A 19,226-nucleotide genomic window follows, 5' to 3' on the forward strand; every position below is an offset into this window, starting at 1 on the left:
AGTAAGTCTTCAATCAAAAACAATCACAAAAACTTTTGGCAAAAAAAAAAATGTCATTAATATTACAAAAAAAATTGACTTTCAGGGAGGCCTGCAAATAGAATGCATCTCCGAGGATGTCGAACCCGTGAGAACCCAAGGGCGTTCTGAATGGTGCCATTACGCTGATATTTTGGTCTGGTTAGAACCTTGCTTCATGATTAACTTATACAGTGCCTTGAACTTTTTTACACTTTGAAGTGTTACAACCTGGAACTGCAATGTACTTAATTGGGATTATATGTATTCACCCCCATTGCTGCGCAAAACAACAACATAACCAAACAGCATCATGAAGTCCATTTGGTTATAAAAATCATCCCAAAGTTTGCACAATCCATGCGGCATCATAATTTTGCCATAAATGTTTTTTAAATGGAAAGAAGATGACACAACTGCAACTTTGCTGAAAGGAGGCCATCCACCAAGTCATTAACCAGTTAAGGAGGACATTAGTCAGGGAAACAATCAAGAACAGCATTGCTTATCACCCTGAGAACACCATTCCCACAGTGAAGCATGATGGTGGCAGCATCATGTTGTGGGCATGGTTTTCATAGGCACTGGGAAACTGGATGAGGGCAAGATGGATAGAGTGAAATGCAAGAAAATCCTTTAAGGAAACCAGTTCCAGTTTCCAACAGACTAGTGCAGAGATTCATCCTCCAATGGGACAATGATCTGACCAAATACCTGAATGTGTTAGAATGACCCAGAAAAAACTAGACCTTAATCCATTCGAGAATCTGTGGCATGACTTAAAAATGCATTAACAGGCTGTTCATTAACAGTTTCTATTCCATCTTACACAGCTTGAGCAATTTTGCCAAAAAGAATGGACAAAACTGTGATGATACAGATGTGCAAAACTTCTTCTTCTTCCGGCTGTTCCTGTTTGGGGTCACCACAAAGGATAATGTCCCTCCATCTCCTCCTGTCCTCTGTATCTTTTTTCTGTCGCACCAACTGTCCTTATGTCCTTCACCTCATCCATAAATCTCATCTTTGGTCTTCCTCATTTCCTTCTACCTGGCAACTCCATCTCCACCAATCTTTTCCCAATATACCCTGGATCTTTCCTTTGTATGTGTCCTAAATGTGCAAAGCTGATAGAGTCAAATCCCGAAGACCTGAATATGTAATTGCAGCCAAATTGCAGTGGTTCTATCAAATACTGACCCAGCGGGATGAATTTTATGCAACCAACAAATGTGTGCTTTTTTTTTTGGTTAATTAACCTTTATGTCACAATAAAAATATCCATCCATTACCCATAACCACTTATCCTGTGCAGGGTCACAGGCAAGCTGCAGCCTATCCCAGCTGACCATGGGCAAGAGGCGGGGTACACCATGGACAGATCATCGCAGGGCTGACACATAGAGACAAACAACCATTCACACTCACACCTACAGTCAATTTAGAGCCACCAATTAGCCTAACCTGCATGTCTTTCGACTGTGGGGGAAGCCAGAGCACCTGGAGGAAACCCATGCAGACACGGGAAGAACATGCAAACTCCACACAGAAAGGCCCCTGTTGGCCACTGGGCTCGAGCCCAGAACCTTCTTGCTGTGACGCGACAGTGCTAACCACTACACCACCATGCTGCCACAATAAAAATAATTATCTTCAAATTTTACATATAGTGTTTAAATCAAATGTTTAAAAATCCCTAAAGTCCATTTCAGGGTGTAACGCTACAAATTGTGGACGTATTGGACATGATGTTTGTAAGTATATTGCATATTGAGTCTAAAGATTAGACAGGATTCACCCCCCTAGTAGAACCACTGCAATTTCTTCAGTGACTCACTCAAATACAAAACTTTTGTCAAACTAAACTGTTGTCATTTGTCTTCAGGTGCCTTCTTGCTCCAGCTTGTCTTCGCCTTGGTCATTTGCCTGGGAGCTGAAATAGAGTGGAAACAGCTGCAAAGGATTTCTAAACAACCTCACTTTATCACCATCATCAGCCCATCAACCCCAACCAGATATCCTGCTATCTCCAAACATTTAACCACTACAGGCTCCATGAACACATGTGCTGAAAGTCTGGTGAACTACCAGCTTCAGTCAGACGAAGTGTGGCTGAAGATTTAAGGAAGGTCCATTCTGTTCACAGTGCAACATTTTATGGAGATCCTGATTTGACGTCATCTGATACCAGTGATACCGGATCGTAAATTATTTTCATGCATACTTTTTCATACACCTGTGCTCTTAAGCTTCCTTCTCCAAGTTGAGATTCTTTCTCCAAAATGGATACAGTTTCTCTGAACACATCCCTGCAGTCTGGAGGTCATAGCGTGGGCACGGAATCTCCAAACCTGTCAATGAAATCATGGGGCTTCACAAATGACAGCGATTCTTGCCGGAGCCAACACTGGAACTTCTTCTTGGCTGCTAACTTCATTGATGTTGGTAAGTCACTATGATTAAGAGCAAAAGGATATCTATCAAGGAGGCAATTTCCGTGGTTCTTTTTTTTAATAATTAAAAATGGTAATCATTTCACAGCGAAGTTTCTGTCCTTGTTTGGTACAATGAGCTCTAGATGTTCAATGAGTTATAGACTCTGCTTTTACTTTGGAGCTTGTGGTTAGCATTATTTGATGCCAGCATTCATACATGCGGAACTGTTTACACTGTTGTGGTTGAAACCTGAATGAGCATCATAATGTCTCAGTGTTCGTTGTCTTTTATAAGAAAAGCCTTCTGTCTATTCGAAGCTTGCAGAACCTGGACAGGCACCCACACTCAAATTGTCATGACTTCATACATTTTCAGTGTTGATTACCCACAGATACTCGGAACCCTAATGAAGATCTCTCTGGCTAAGTTTACATTTAAGATCACAGATGATAATGGTATCAGTAATTATAAAGGGTGATTATTGCTAGTGAGTTGTTGATATTCTATTACAAAGGCTGTCAGACAGTACATTCTGGTTTTCATACTTGCTGTGTATGCAGAAATGTGGTGTGTCAGACTAGATGGATTCAGATCGCATATTCTTTACGCCATACAACTTCAGTTCATGCAGAATGGTGTTCAGCAAACACCAAAATGATTATTTTTTTTGTATATATAGTACAATAGGTTGTGATAAAGGTGGTAACTGATGACCGCCACAAAAGAAAAGATTTTCCTAGTTAATTAGTCAAATTGTGTCTCAGTCTTTGCAGGAATAATATTTTTACAGAATATTTAAAGAAATCTGGACCTGTCTAGGTGGCACAATGGTGTAGTGGTCAGCACTGTCGCCTCTCAGCAAGAAGGTTCTGGGTTTGAGCCCAGTAGCTGACAGGGGCCTTTCTGTGAGGAGTTTGCATGTTGTCCCCGTGTCTGCGTGGGTTTCCTCCGGGTACTCCAGTTTCCCCCACAGTCCAAAGACATGCAGGTTAGGTTAATTGGTGGCTCTAAATTGACCGTAGGTGTGAGTGTGAATGGATGTTTGCAGAGGTGGGCAAAGTACCCAACTTCATTACTTAAGTCAAAGTACAGATCCCACTGGTCAAATGTTACTCTAATACAAGTGCAAGTTGTCCAGTCAAATTTTTACTTAAGTTAAAGTACTAAAGTACTTGCTTTTTAAAAATACTTACGTATTAAAAGTACATTTTCTGTCAATGCATTGTTGTATTATTGCCACAACGCTTACAAAACCTAATGCTGTTACGAAAGACAGAAATGTGAATTCACAAAAATGAACGCATGCTGTGCCATCATGGTGGTTTAATGTTAAGCTAGCTAGTCAGTGAAGCTCCACCTGACATGCTAGCAAACTCTTTTCAAACTTGAAATCATATTGGGTAGCTAATGCTACTAGAAAAGAGAGATTTCTACATTCTGTTTATTTGGCAAGATTATGCTAAAACATATTTCTGAAAGGACTTTAGATAAGTTAACGTTATTCATGTTAGCATAACTCTGTGTTTACATGCTAACTAACAGTGTCCAAGTTAACTAGCTATGTGTAAATGTTAGCCGTGGACAAGGCTGCGGCAACTTGGCGGGCAAATCCATAGAAAGTCATTTGACTAACCAGACTGCATAGCTACGTTTGCAACGTTATCGCTAGCTCTAAAAGCACAGACAACTTCATTGCAAGCTTTCTCTTGGAATAAAACATTTACATCCCTCAATATCCTTCTGCAGGTTGGATGGCGAGTTTTTGTAGGCCATGATGTGGTTCGTTTTTGGCAAACAAAGCAAACATTTAAAATGAAACATATATTTAATCCTTTCTGAAAACTGAAACATGAGTTCTAGTTATGGCCATGGGTGCGTGCATTCCCCAGAAGAACTGCCTCCTTCCATTCTGCCCTCAACTGATTGTGTTCAAATAATGCTGTTGAGAAATCATTGAACTTGATTTTATAGTCTATGGATGTGACGTGACCCTCATGATTACTGATAGACTGTCTCAGTGTCACCTGTGAAAAAAAACAAGCACGTTTTAGAAAAGAAAAGAAAAAACATACACTTTCCAAGCCGTTTCATAGTAACGAGTAACAAAGACCTTGATAGAAATGTAGTGGAGTGAAAAGTACGATATTTGCCTTTCAAATGTAGTGAAGTTAAAGTCATAAGTTTCCAAAAAAATATATACGGTATATACACTCAAGTAAAGTACTTATCCTATACACTCAAAAAGTGTACTTAAGTACAGTACTCAAGTAAATGTACTTCGTTACTGTCCATCTCTGGTTGTTTGTCTCTGTGTCAGCCCTGCGATGACCTGGCGACATGTCCAGGGTGTACCCTGCTTCTCACCCATAGTCAGCTGGGATAGGCTCCAGCTTGCCCGCGACCCTGCACAGGATAAGCGGTTACGGATAATGGATGGATGGAACTGTCTAGCAGTAGTTTAGGCAGCACTGCAGAGGCAAGTTACTTGAAAGGTGGAGTGCTTATGTCCTCTCATTGCATACTTCAGTAAGATCCTTGAAGGTCATTTTGTCTGATGTTTGATAATGAATTTGACTGTACACGCTTAAAATGACAGCTTTTTATGGAATGTTCCATAAACAATAGGATGCAACCTTGGGGATTTGTGTGCCTTGATGGTAGCAATATGTTATTACAATTCAAATGGCGAGCCAATACACATTCAAGGGGTCAAGGCAGTGCCCCAGACAACATGCTGTAGTTTGAATAGTAATACTGAACAGGTCTTTGCGGTATTATAGTATTTTGTAAAGAAAAAAATGAAAGAGAGAGAATGCAGCACCAGAATGAATTCATTTACCAGAATGAATCATAATTTATATTCATGCAGCATTTTCAAGCTTGTGGATATAAGAATTTTGCTCTCTGGTGGAAAAATACAGTACTACTGCAAGGTATTTGTAGAAAAAAAATAACATGAGCTGTACTGTGCTCTTCGCCAATGCACAGATTTATCTCATGGCTGCGCATGCCAAATTAAGATAACCCCGCATCATAATGCACATTAAGTAGTTTGCCTAAATACTAAAAACACCAATGATGCATTGACAAACTGTATAGTATTTACCGTATAGTTTGTCAGTACACCATTAGTGTCATTACCAGTGACACAAATGACAAACTACACCGATCAGCCATAACATTAAAACCACTGACAGGTGAAGTGAATAACATTGATTATTTCATTACAATGGCACCTGTCAAGGGGAGGGATATATGAGACAGCAAGTGAACAGTCAGTTCTTGAAGTTGATGTGTTGGAAGCAGGAAAAATGGGCAAGCGTAAGGATGTGAGTGACTTTGACAAGGGCCAAATTGTGATGGCGAGATGACTGGGTCTGAGCATCTCCAAAATGGCACATCTTGTGGGGTGTTCCCAGGATGCAGTGGTTAGTACCTACCAAAAGTGGTCCAAGGAAGGACAACCGCTGAACCGGCGACAGGGTCATGGGTGTTGAAGGCTCATTGATTTGCATGGGGTATGAAGGCTAGCCCATATGGTCCAATCCCACAGAAGAGCTACTGTAGCACAAACTGCTGAAAAAGTTAATGCTGGCTAAAACAGAAAGGTGTCAGTGTTCATTTTTTCAGCAGTTTCTGCTACAGTAGCTCTTCTGTGGGATTGGACCATCTGGGCTAGCCTTCGTGCCCCATGCAAATCAGTGAGCCTTCGACACTCATAACCCTGTCACCAGTTCACCAGTTGTCCTTCCTTGGACCACATCATGCTATGGCTGATCGGTGTATATAGTATGTTAGCATCCATAGGATGTAGCCCTAGCATTTATGACTCAGCATCTACGACAACATCTATGACACAGAAAGTTGCATTGAGGTGAAGATACGGTAGTTTAAGGTTGAATATTTGACAGACATTCAACCAAAATCCAGCGGTGTCTTCCTCCTCAGTTTCACTGATTGTTTGCATTGAGCTATTGGGGGGGGGGGGGAACAAAACCATGAACAATACTGAATTTGCATAAAAAAATTCATATGAAATACAAAGTGCACTAAAATCCCAAAACATGTGTTGTGTCTCATTCTTTGAGATCAGTTCTACATTAAATCATTAGTTTGGAGTTGTTGAGTCACATGACTTGGAAGCTATTGTTTTATTTGTCAAGTCAAGTTTATTTGTATAGCGCTTTTAACAATAAACATTGTCACAAAGCAGCTTTACAGAATTTGAACGACTTAAAATATGAGCTAATTTTATCCCTAATCTATCCCCAATGAGAAACCTGTGGCGACGGTGGCAAGGAAAAACTCCCTCAGACGACATGAAGAAACCTCAAGAGAAACCAGACTCAAAAGGGAACCCATCCTCATTTGGGCAACAACAGACAACATGTCTATAACATTAACAGTCCTAACATAAAGTCAGCTTCGTTGATGCTATAAACCCCTCACCGACGGAAACCCGAGCGCAAAACCGTTCATGACAACTGCAGTCCTAAAGTCAGCAAGTCAACTGCAGTCCTAAAGTCAGCAAGTCAACTGCAGTCCCCAGCCACAAAAGCACCACTGCAAGAGTCCAGAGCGTCCTCCAGGCGCGACCCCCAACTGTCCACATGGGGCCACCCTCCACAGGAGCGATGCGATGAGACTCCAACCAGACACAGGGCACCAGGATGGATCAGGCAGGTCCGAGGAGCAGAAGAGGTCAGCATCTCAATCCCAGGACCGACATGTAACTCAGAGGGACAGATTTGGGGGGGAGAAAAAAAAAACACAGGTTGTTAGGTAGGCCCAATGTCACCTGCATAAGTAGGAACAGTATACATATTGCACTGAGTACAAGCAGGGACTCCGGCAACTAACTATGACAGCATAACTGAAAGGGGAGAGCCAGAAGGTACGGTAACAGGTTTTATTTTGGTAAACTGGGATGTATGGATGCTGTCAGTCCCCCACTCGCTTGCTCACTCGAGTTTGTTGATGGTGTAGTGGCTGGCTGCTTTATGTCCCGGGGCTCCCTCATGCCTGTTTTATTTGTCACTGATACAGTAATTTATTAACTGCCCCTAAGTGAAAAGGGCAGGGGGTGTTTAAGAGCAAGGACTCAGAGGTGAGCTAACTGTCCTCTCAATGCTGACAACCAGTGAACCTGAGGAGGAAGATGCCTCTGAATCCCGATTTAATGTCTGTTGAATATCCAACCTAAAACTATCTTCACCTCAGTGAAAGCTGCTGTGTAAATCACGTGTCTGGCTTTAATATTTTCTAGTGCTCATAGATGATAAATAGGCCATTAACACATAACTCTAGCTACTCTGTATACGCACTGAACAAAATGACCACTTCTGCTTGCCCCAATTTGTGTATTTCTGTTACCTGATCTGTGTCCTCTGTATTTGGCTATTTTGTTCTCCAACCTGTCAAACATGTTAGCTATGAGCTGGGTAGTATTAGCACACTAGTCAAAACACAGTGCAATGATTTCCCCACTGAGGATCAGCACCCACCATGTTTGATATATTATATACAATGAAACAAGCACCTTCTGCTGACCACTAGCTGGCTATCATGGGTTCTCCAGAGTCTAGATTCTACAGATTTCACAACTAGGTAAAAATACAAACTCCGCAAAATGGAAAAATTGGATAACTATCATTTATCAGCTTGTTGACTACTAGCATGCTATACCCCATTCACACTCACACTGAGAACTGTATATTTTTTGCAATTATGCTGTAATGGTGTCGTGGGAATGGGAACAAAACAGCAAAGTCAAAACGTTAATCTGTCTCCTGGCAACCTTGTAGCATTTATGGAAAGATTTTGGGAATCTGAACAGTCGGATTTACATGTTGTAAGCAGTCGTGACATTGCTGGCGTTGATGTAAATGATGTTGTGATATTCGACGGAACTACTCATACTGCCTCGTTGCAAAGCAGCTCGTGGCAAACTCAAAACAACAAGCAATGAGAACATCGTAAGGTATAAGCAAAAATTTTCTAAATACAGTAGCTTTTGTTTGAACAAAACAAATGTTCAGAAATGGGAACAGAACTCTCTCACAAGAGTTGTGATGCAGCTCGACTGGTGCCATGTTACTAACTAGCTAATGTCTCAGCTTCGGCTTTTCACAACAATGGACTTTTCACATGCTTTACAGATATCATGAACCTTGGGGAGGTTCGCACTCCATAGCGTTCCGTTAAATACAGTCAGGTGGGAATCCATGATATCTGTTACTTTTCTGTGATGAAAGCCTGAGTGGGGCAGCACGGTGGTGCAGCGGTTAGCACTGTCGCTTCACAGCAAGAAGGTTCTGGGGTCAAACCCGGTGGCCAACGGGGGCCTTTCTGTATGGAGTTTGCATGTTCTCCCTGTGTCTGTGCGGATTTCCTCTGGGTGCTCTGGTTTCCCCCACAGTTCAAAGACATGCAGATTAAGGTTACATCCACACGACAACTGCAACGAGATGTTATTTAAAAATATATCGTGTCCAAATGGGCAACGATCAGTAAAATATCAGGTCCATATGGCAACGCAACACTTGCTGAAAACGATGCAATACACATGCCACACCTCTAGGGGCGCTGTAAGACGGTCCCTTCGGAGACACCAGAACAATAGAAGAAGTAAGGACGCATGCACATAAATTATTATGCGCGAGACTTCATATTAGCCACAAAGTCAGGAAAATCTGTTCTTAAAATTACATTATAATGACCAAATACAATGAAAAGTATTTTTCCAGTCTCACCTGTGAAAGGTAATCCCATGTGATCTCATTTGGATGGTAACCCTGTTGGTACAGTTAAACGCAGCTAATCTTTATTCTCCGCTTTGACCTATCCAATATGGCGGTGAGGATGACGTATGATTCTACGCGGAAGGCGACGTCTTTAATGGTCCGGAATAAATTGAATGCTACACGTTGATGGATTAATTTGTTGTTTCTCACCTGTGAAAGGTAATCCCATGTGATCTTGTTTGGACGGTAAACCTGTTGGTACAGTTAAACGCAGCACATGAATCTTTATTCTCTGCTTTGACCTATCCAATATGGCGGCGAGGATGACGTATGATTCTACGCGGAAGGCGGCGTCTTTAATGGTCCGGAATAAATTGAATGCTACACGTTGATGGATTAATTTGCTCTTCTATGCCCTTTTTGAGGAATGTATTGTAGGACTTAAACCAACATCTGAAGAGGTGAGATCGCTCCTTTTTTTCCCTATTTTTGCTGGCGGGATTGACTCTGCCCTAAGGGCAGAGTCTCTCTCTCTCTCTCTCTCTCTCACTTTGCACCATTACACAATAAATATTCACAGTGAAAATATTTTGTAAGTGCGTTTCATGAACCAAGTTATAGGATTTGTTGACAACTCGCATCGAGTTCGTTACACTTCTACCCGGCGTGAAGCATTCACAGTCATGTGGTTGTGACGTCATCGTAAACAAATCCGTTCTACTCATCCAGACGACTTCACAACGGCAACGTTGCCAGATCTTTCCACTCTGGAACCCGTTCTCAAAAAGATTGCGTTTTGGGCACCCAAAACGCCGGTGCCGTGTGGACGCCAGGCCTAAACGATAAGCAATTGTATCGGAGTCACCTGAATCTGTTGCCGTGTGGACAGGGCCTAAGTAAAATACCCAGCCACTGGGGTTGAACAAGGCAGTGCATACTTAGTGCCAGTCCCAAGCCTGGATAGCTTGGGGAGGGTTGTGTTAGGGCATCTGGTGTAAAACCTATGCTAAATTAAATATGCGGAACAGATCTGCTGTGGCAACCCCTAACAGGAGCAGCTGAACGAAGAAGACCGAGTGGGAATGAAAATTTGTTATCAAATTGTTTTTACCTCATACAAGAATGGATTTCGTATGTGAGATGGGCTTTAGAGAAGAAAAAAATGCCTTAGCTATTCAGCAGGAGTACTGAATCCTTTTCCGCTAATAATAACTTCGGACTCTTTCATTCTGTGACTGTTTGTTTACTCTCTCTCTCTCTCTCTGTCTCGACTGGCTGCCAGCTCTACCTGCCACATAGTCTGACTTCTTTTGTGCTTAAAGTTGGGACATCTTTTTCCATTGAATATAGCGTGTGATAATGGATGGCATATAAGAGCTAGTGTATTATTAGAAGAGCTTGAAATCCAGACACAAACTATTTCTTCTTCTTCTTCTTCTTCTTCTTCTTCTTTCCATTTGAAATCTGTGTTACTAGTAAATAACATAATAATAATAATAATAATAATAATAATAGATTAGATTAGATTAGATAAAACTTTATTGATCCCTTTGGCTGGAAATTAAGATTCCAGCAGCATCATTACAGATAAACAGAAAAAATAAACAGAGAAAATGTCTAGATAAATTAAAAAAAAAATTACATATACAAATATAAAAAGAATAAGATATGGGTAAGAAGGGGGAAAGGGGGGGCGGCGGCAGAAGAGATATTGCACTTTATATTGCACATTGTCCGGTATTGCTTATTGTTAGGCTAGGCTACTGCTCCTTCCCGTCCTCTGTCCTCCTGTTACCCCTCCTCCCCCCCCAGAGAGGAGTTGTACAGTCTGATGGCGTGAGGGACAAAGGAGTTTTTGAGTCTGTTCGTCCTGCACCTGGGAAGGAGCATTCTGTCACTGAACAGGCTCCTCTGGTTGCTGATGACGGTGTGCAGAGGGTGAGTGGCATCGTCCATGATGTTCAATAGTTTGTCCATAGTCCTCTTCTCTGCCACCGTCACCAGAGAGTCCAGCTTCATGCCGACCACAGAGCTGGCCCACCTGATCAGTTTGTCCAGCCTGGATGTGTCCTTGTTGGATGTGCTGCCCCCCCCCCCCCCCAGCACACCACGGTGTAAAACAGGACACTGGCAACCACAGACTGATAGAACATCCACAGGAGTTTCCTGCAGATGTTAAAGGACCGCAGCCTCCTAAGGAAGTACAGCCTGCTCTGTCCCTTCCTGTAATAATAATAATAATAATAATAATAATAATCTTATCTCATTATCTCTAGCCGCTTTATCCTTCTACAGGGTCGCAGGCAAGCTGGAGCCCATCCCAGCTGACTACGGGCAAAAGGTGGGGTACACCCTGGACAAGTCGCCAGGTCATCACAGGGCTGACACATAGACACAGACAACCATTCACACTCACATTCACACCTACAGTCAATTTAGAGTCACCAGTTAACCTAACCTGCATGTCTTTGGACTGTGGGGGAAACCGGAGGACCCGGAGGAAACCCACGCGGACACGGGGAGAACATGCAAACTCCGCACAGAAAGGCCCTCGCCGGCCACGGGGCTCGAACCCGGACCTTCTTGCTGTGAGGCGACAGCGCTAACCACGACACCACCGTGCCGCCAATAATAATAATAATAATAATAATAATTTTAAATCTGTGTAGTCCATTGGCTTATTCTTTATGTCTTACCTTCAGTCTTCCAAATGGTTTTGGATCAACATTGCTCTTGTCCTGGTTTCATTCAGTGAATCATTTTATACACACTGTGAAGCATGAGTTACAGTGTTACATGGCTTCATTTCAGAAAGAAAGAAAATTAAACTTACTATAAACCAGGATTTCTCAAAGGCAGATATGTACCCTTACTATGAAGAGTATTTTGCAGAAAAGGAAAACTGTCATAAAATTTGCATTAGACAGATAATCAAGCCTGCTTGTGGGTAGAAAAGCAGCTAAGCTAGCTAACCCAGACTAGGGCAATCTAGCATGTCTATGTATTTTTAAAACAGGGAACTTGTTTATTTTACTGACCAGTGACGAACTGTTACTATTAGAGCTGGGACTTGAGCTCAGCCGAAACTTAGCCAGACACACCTAATAGCAACAGAGCAAAGGATTTTGCAAGGGATCAGCAGCAGGCTACCAGGTAGCTCCGTTGTTTGTAGTTGTGGATATTGATTTTAAAAGTAATGAAGTAAATTACATAGGGAAATGAAAACTTAAGTAGGAGTGAAAAATACTGTAGTGAGCGTGTGTGGATGGAAGAAGAGTCTGGAGACAGCAATCTAATGCCACACTCACAACCCACCATAAGTGTTTTGGACATGCACGGGTCGCAGGGTTTGGTAGCTCACAGCCGTGCCGCAGGGTCACGGTGAACCTGGGGGAAAGTTTGGGGGAGGAGTACGGGCAAAGTACTTGTCAAGTACAGGTTGCATTCGGCAGAGGATAAGAGAGAGGAAGTGATTGGGAAAAGATGGGACAGAGGCCACTGCCTCTGCCGCCTCATGTTCTGACATCGGTGTTCCTGTATTAGCAAAGCCAATATCACTTCGTGCTGCTCCTCAGCTTCTGTCATCTGCCTATAAAGGCCCAACTCCCTCAGTCATTGCGGCGGTATGGTGACAGCCATCTTCTTCCCTTCTACAGTGCTGCACACTACATAATCGGTTCCTTGTTTCCTTCCCCAATATATATACCCAGAGTCTTGCCCCTCGTGTCACATGCGGGCCGCGTGCGCTGTGTGCACGCCACACATAGGGGTAGAAAGTGAGATGTACTTCGTCTTCGGGGCCGCAGAAATAGCAAGTGTGGGATACTTGTGTAGTACTTCTGAGGCGCGTCACTCGTACAATGACTGTGCGTCACTTGTGTGTCTTACTGTCATTGCAAAAAGCCCCTACTAGCCGTGCTGCTGACTTGGTTCAGGTGTACGAAAGGAGTATGGGTAATTACGCAGTGTATGCATTCTTGATTTTTTGCAAGACCCGTAGAATTTGCATGTGCAGGACCAAAAGTTTTCACGGCCAGTCTGCGACCTTCTACGGCGCTGAACACACGCAAGTGTTGCGCAAGTCTCAAGCACGGTTTTGCCAAATGTTTTACCATAGACCGCCCGTAGTAGCATGTACAGCGGGTTGTGAGTGTGGTTTTAGTTTCTCAGTTGTTAGCCTGTGCTACTTGCTCTCAATAGCACTGGCTTGACTGCTTTACTAGCATTCGCTAACACTACTGAAGAATGCTACACAGGCTGGAAAGGTGACTTCACTGCCGTGCTAATGGTGCAGACTCAGAGTTAAGTTAGCGTCGGCCTTCGAGAAGGCTGAAGACGATAAATTTTTGGTCCCTCTCACTATAAATCAAAATCTGATTGGTTAATTCATCTGTGACTTCCTACATAAACATACACTGCCATGGCCTTCTGTCCCGGCAGTGAAGTCCTAACCAATGAGTGAGCCAGCTCTAAACTCTTCTCAGACTAGAGACAAAAAAAAAAAAAAAATCTAACTGGATAACTATTTGAATGTTTACTAGACAGTAACCCTTTCATTTCTGAAACAAATTTCATAGAAAATTAGGCCAAGTTAGAATTAGAAAAGAATAATTTTCATGAAATTATGAAAGCAATTAAAGAATGAAAGAAATGAAATATAACATTTGAAATGCTGATATATTTGGGCTTCTCTGAAGGCCTAGAAGGCCCTGATGGTTCCTCTCTGCTACTGACAGTATAGAATATGACATTTGGACTTATTTTGATAATAATAACCTCGAAAAGGATTTGGGCTTGGAAAAGTAGGACAACACTTTGTTCCTGCTTTATTTTGATCTCTTCATATTGTAATAGGAATTGTCGTGCAGTATGTCATATCAGTAATTTCTGGTCCTTTATCTTCTGTGTGGTGGAAAAACCCCACATTCATAACATGACTTTTTGAGCTGGCTTCATGTTGCACATCAGTACATTCTCACAGGGTTTATCACCATGCAAAGAGATCTTCTAATACCACTTTAATCACCCATCTGCTGTCCTGGCAGCCTTTCCTGTTTATTTCAAAGACATAATTGAATGACTTCAAACTTGCATTAATCCGACCCACAACGTGCCCCAACAGCCCTTGATTGGGCGTGGCCGAAAGACAAGCTGCATCTGTGTCCAAAACTGCATCCAACATGCTCCCATCATATCAACTATTTCATAATTTTGAATCATCTGCACGAATGAACATTCTTTTATAAACACTGAGTCAGTGAGATATTGTCAGTTCATTCTCAGTTTCTTAAAGTTCAACAGCAGCTACACAAATTCAGTGTATTTGATGTCTTATCATTTATTAAATGTACAACTATAAATGCATACCATTATGCATTATCATCCATCCATCCATTATCTGTAGCCGCTTATCCTGTCCTACAGGGTCGCAGGCAAGCTGGAGCCCATCCCAGCCGACCATGGGCGAGAGGCGGGGTACACCCTGGACAAGCTTATGCATTATGTAGGTGCATTTGGTAATTGAGTGATCAATCTCATTAAATCTGAAGGTTAATAATTAAATCATTAAATTGAATCATTCTCATTTGATTCATACCATTGAATCATTCTCATTTGAATCATTTTCATTGAATCAGTCTCATTTGAATTGTTTTCATTGTATCGTTTTCATTGAATCAGTCTCATTGAATCATACCATTAATTTTGGTGCTTAATAATAAATTACCAAACAGCTAAATTATGGTATATTCCAAATTATTATGATCACTTACCATGTTACATAAATCATATGCACCTTTGAATTCTTGGAGATTGGTTGACTTCAATAGTATTGGAACAACAGATGAAACAGTTTCAATAATAAATGGATTTATTATAACAAAGATAAAAATGAATAATGGCAGTTGAAATATATACAAACAGTGAGGTGTGTGTGTGTGTGTGTGTGTGTGTGGGTGAAGCAAGGAAAATTAGCTCTGGTAGCTAACTAAGACAAAGGAATGCTAGCTAGGTGTGTGTTATGAGGCCTATCCACGGGGTGTAGGCCTTGTGACCACGTGTTTCTAAGTAAAGCAAGGAAAATTAGCTTTGGTAGCTAACTATTGGCCCTTTTCCACTACCCTTTTTCAGCTCACTTCAGCTCGCTTCAGCTCACTTCAGCCCGACACGGCTCGCGTTTCGACTACCTCAGAGCAGCACGACTCAGCTCGCTTCAGCCTTACTCAGCTCCCAAAACTCACACGGTTTTGGAGTGGGGCTGAAGCGAGCCAAACCAAGCCGAGTGGGGCTAGGGGCGTGAGGAGACACTCCCCTGTGCACTGATTGGTGAGGAGGAGTGTCCTCACACGCCCCGTGAGCACGCTGGGATCTGTAAACACCGTAAACCCAGAAGAAGAATAATTACGAATTAAGAGAATTTCTGAAGCCTTATGCGCCTCGCCTCATCTATACGCTCTTGCCAGTATCTGTTGGCGTTGTCGGTGACAACAAGCCACAGCACCAAGACCAGCAACACTAACGACTCCATGTCCTCCATGTTTATTGTTTACTATCCGGGTCGTGAGACTACGGCTTAAAAGGTCACTGATGTCACTGTTTGTGCCGCCTAACGACATCACGTGACGTCCACCCACTTTCGCTAACTCCACCCAATGTGTCCACCCACTTCCAGCCAGCACGGTTCAGCATGGTTGTAGTCGAAATGCAACTCCAACAGCCCCACTCAGCTCGACTCAGCCCAACTCAGCACGGCACGGCTCAGCCCAACTCAGCCGCGTTGGTAGTGGAAAAGCAGCATAAGACAAAGGAATGCTAGCTAGGATGTGTTTGTGTGTGAAAGGCCTGTTGACCATGTGGTAAGGCCTATGGCCTAGCAAAAGAAAGGCTAGCGTGGGATGCTAACTGAGGTGTGTTTGACCACGTGGAGACACAGATTAGCCTTGTGTCGCTAGCTAAGACAAAGGAATGCTAGCTAAGATGTGTTTGTGAGGCCTGTGGAGGAGGACCGCCATGTGTTCTCCTTTGAGACAATACAATTAGCCCTGGATGCTAATGGGACAAAAGAATTAGCCATAGGCTAATTTCACTAGCTTATAACAGTACTGAATCCACTGAAATCTTGATGAGGTCAAGATGTGTGTAAATAATGAAATTAAAGTGTTAGAAAGAGAAAGAGCATGCAACCTATCTATTAAACAAAACTGAGAGATCAAAACAATAATTAATTCAACACGCTGCGTGTTTACAGTGTACACATTTAAACTGTTCCTGAGTTCAAATTCACACTTCTTCATAAAAGCTAATTCCTAAGACTAGGTTTTGCCCAAATGCCAAGTCTTACTCAGTATCTTGCCTTTAGCAAAATTATGAAGAGATGTTCCAAGACCTTGGAGTTTCCGTTGTGAAGCACGTGAGTTGCTTCTGTAGAAAGCGCAGAGAATTTCTTGGTCTGATGGTCGTTCATGATGAAAAATCTCTGATCAGAATAACGTGTACAGCTTTTTAATTAGGAGGAATTTGGGTCGCTCCTAACTTTTAAATTAACTGCTTGGCGGCAGTTTGTACGTACTTGATAATAGAAATAAAAACCGGTTGTAACTCAAGCTGAGTTTAAAAATCGTGCGATCTTAGAGTCTATTGTGGCCAAAGGTAAACAAAGAAAAGCGCAAAACTCTGATTCTTGCAAGAAAGAGAAGAAAAGAAAAGACGTCTTTATCTTGGATGCTCTGGTGAGCGGGCCTCCTTATCTTTGCAAAACACGCCGGTCACGCCGAGTTTCACAGCACAAAAGAGACTGAATTGGAAGTTTCCGGGTTACTTATTCTTTCATGGTGGATGTGACGTTGGTGATCCCGCCCCGGCGTGACGCAGGTCAATGCGGAAGCTGGTGATGGGAAATGTAGTTTTTAAAGGGACTGTACCTACAATTATCATAATTATGATTATTATCATAATAATCATAATTATGTTTTTTGTTGTAATGCTTGTCCAAATCCCTCTCATGCCAGTACCTGGTCTTCCCAGGCAGTCTCCATTGGACAGCACTGGGCTGAGGGCTTCATTTCTGGAGCCCTCAGCCTCTCGCCTATCCTTGACTTGCAAGTGACGTCAAAGCAAAATCGAAACCCGGATGTCGGCCATGTTGGTGGATATACAAATGCGGGGTCAAGCGACATTCTCCTGCCGCCGCCCCCCCTTTTCCCCCCTCTTCCCCATGTCTTATTCTTTTTATATTTGTATATGTAAATAATTTATTTTAATTTATCTAGAAGTTTTCTCTATTTATTTTCTCTGTTCATCTGTAATGATGCTGCTGGAATCTTAATTTCCCTGAGGGAACCCACCCAAAGGGATCAATAAAGTTTTATCTAATCTAATCTAATCTAATCTAATCTAATCTAATCTAATCTAATCTAATCTAATCTAATCTAATCTAATCTAATTCCATACAAAACATATGCTTTTCCACTGCTTTAAGCGTTCTTTTAGCTATGCCATATCTTTGTGCTGTATATGGTTGTGGTTACAACAGCACTCATGACCGTGGCACATTCCGATTTTTTAAAATTCCATCTGTGATTTGGAAAGAGGGTGAGGAAACTCTGAGGCTTAGTACGGAGAGGAGACGAGCACGGCTGAACGACATCGGCAGAGCTGATCTAACAGAGGCTAAAACCAAAACAGCTCATGTTTGCAGTAATCATTTTATCTCAGGTGAGATTCAAAAGCTTTCTCGATAACATCATGGAAGCATTCTATTTCGTGTTGCTAGAATTTTGCTATAAAATGAGTGTTCTCTTGTCAGGATTCACTCGGTCGTTGTTATAATTTTATAATTATAAAATTGTTATAATTTTAGAGTGGTTGACCTGAAATAAATTGAAATGTGATTTGTGAGCCATAAAGCTAAAGACTTCTCAAAATGTCACACTTCGTCTGTTGTTTGCACATAGAAGTAAACTAAATGCAAAAAAAGCCCTAACTTAACCTTGCAAATGCAACTGCTTTGTCATCGTTGACTGGTTTAATTAATAAGGTATTTACCCATCCAGAGACACAGAAGTTAAAGGTTTCCATGGACTCATAAGCCTTCATTTGAAATTTGTCGACCTGCAAAGTCTGCCAAACCAGATAGATCGCGATATCTGGGTACTCGATGGTCAGTGGAAGTGTCTTATCTTCAGAAAAAGCTGACTTTTTAAAATAATATGGGTCAAAACCACACATACAGTGGGGCAAAAAAGTATTTAGTCAGCCACCAATTGTGCAAGTTCTCCCACTTAAAAAGATGAGAGAGGTCTGTAATTTCATCATAGGTATACCTCAACTATGAGAGACAGAATGGGGGGAAAGAATCCAGGAAATCACATTGTAGGATTTTTAATGAATTAATTGGTAAATTCCTCGGTAAAATAAGTATTTGGTCACCTACAAACAAGCAAGATTTCTGGCTCTCACAGACCTGTAACAACTTCTTTAAGAGGCTCCTCTGTCCTCCACTCGTTACCTGTATTAATGGCACCTGTTTGAACTCGTTATCAGTATAAAAGACACCTGTCCACAACCTCAAACAGTCACACTCCAAACTCCACTATGGCCAAGACCAAAGAGCTGTCAAAGGACACCAGAAACAAAATTGTAGACCTGCACCAGGCTGGGAAGACTGAATCTGCAATAGGTAAGCAGCTTGGTGTGAAGAAATCAACTGTGGGAGCAATTATTAGAAAATGGAAGACATACAAGACCACTGATAATCTCCCTCGATCTGGGGCTCCACGCAAGATCTCACCCCATGGGGTCAAAATGATGACAAGAACAGTGAGCAAAAATCCCAGAACCACACGGGGGGACCTAGTGAATGACCTGCAGAGAGCTGGGACCAAAGTAACAAAGGCTACCATCAGTAACACACTACGCCACCAGGGACTCAAATCCTGCAGTGCCAGACGTGTCCCCCTGCTTAAGCCAGTACATGTCCAGGCCCGTCTGAAGTTTGCTAGAGAGCATTTGGATGATCCAGAAGAGGATTGG

General features: G+C 42.2%; 1 protein-coding gene across 4 annotated transcripts in view; it reads left to right on the top strand.

Moving 5' to 3' along the window:
• plch2a (phospholipase C, eta 2a) overlaps positions 1 to 19,226 on the top strand; it is a 336,349-nt gene that overhangs the window by 9,968 nt on the left and 307,155 nt on the right. For all 4 annotated transcript variants that reach the window (XM_060931507.1, XM_060931509.1, XM_060931506.1 and 1 more), the window contains exon 2: positions 1,904 to 2,463. In XM_060931507.1, coding sequence (XP_060787490.1) covers positions 2,301 to 2,463 — 163 coding nt within the window. In that variant the 5' untranslated portion in view covers positions 1,904 to 2,300. The remainder of the gene's footprint in view (positions 1 to 1,903; positions 2,464 to 19,226) is intronic.

This window comes from Neoarius graeffei, chromosome 10 (genome assembly GCF_027579695.1).
Source record: "Neoarius graeffei isolate fNeoGra1 chromosome 10, fNeoGra1.pri, whole genome shotgun sequence".
Taxonomy (NCBI): domain Eukaryota; kingdom Metazoa; phylum Chordata; class Actinopteri; order Siluriformes; family Ariidae; genus Neoarius; species Neoarius graeffei.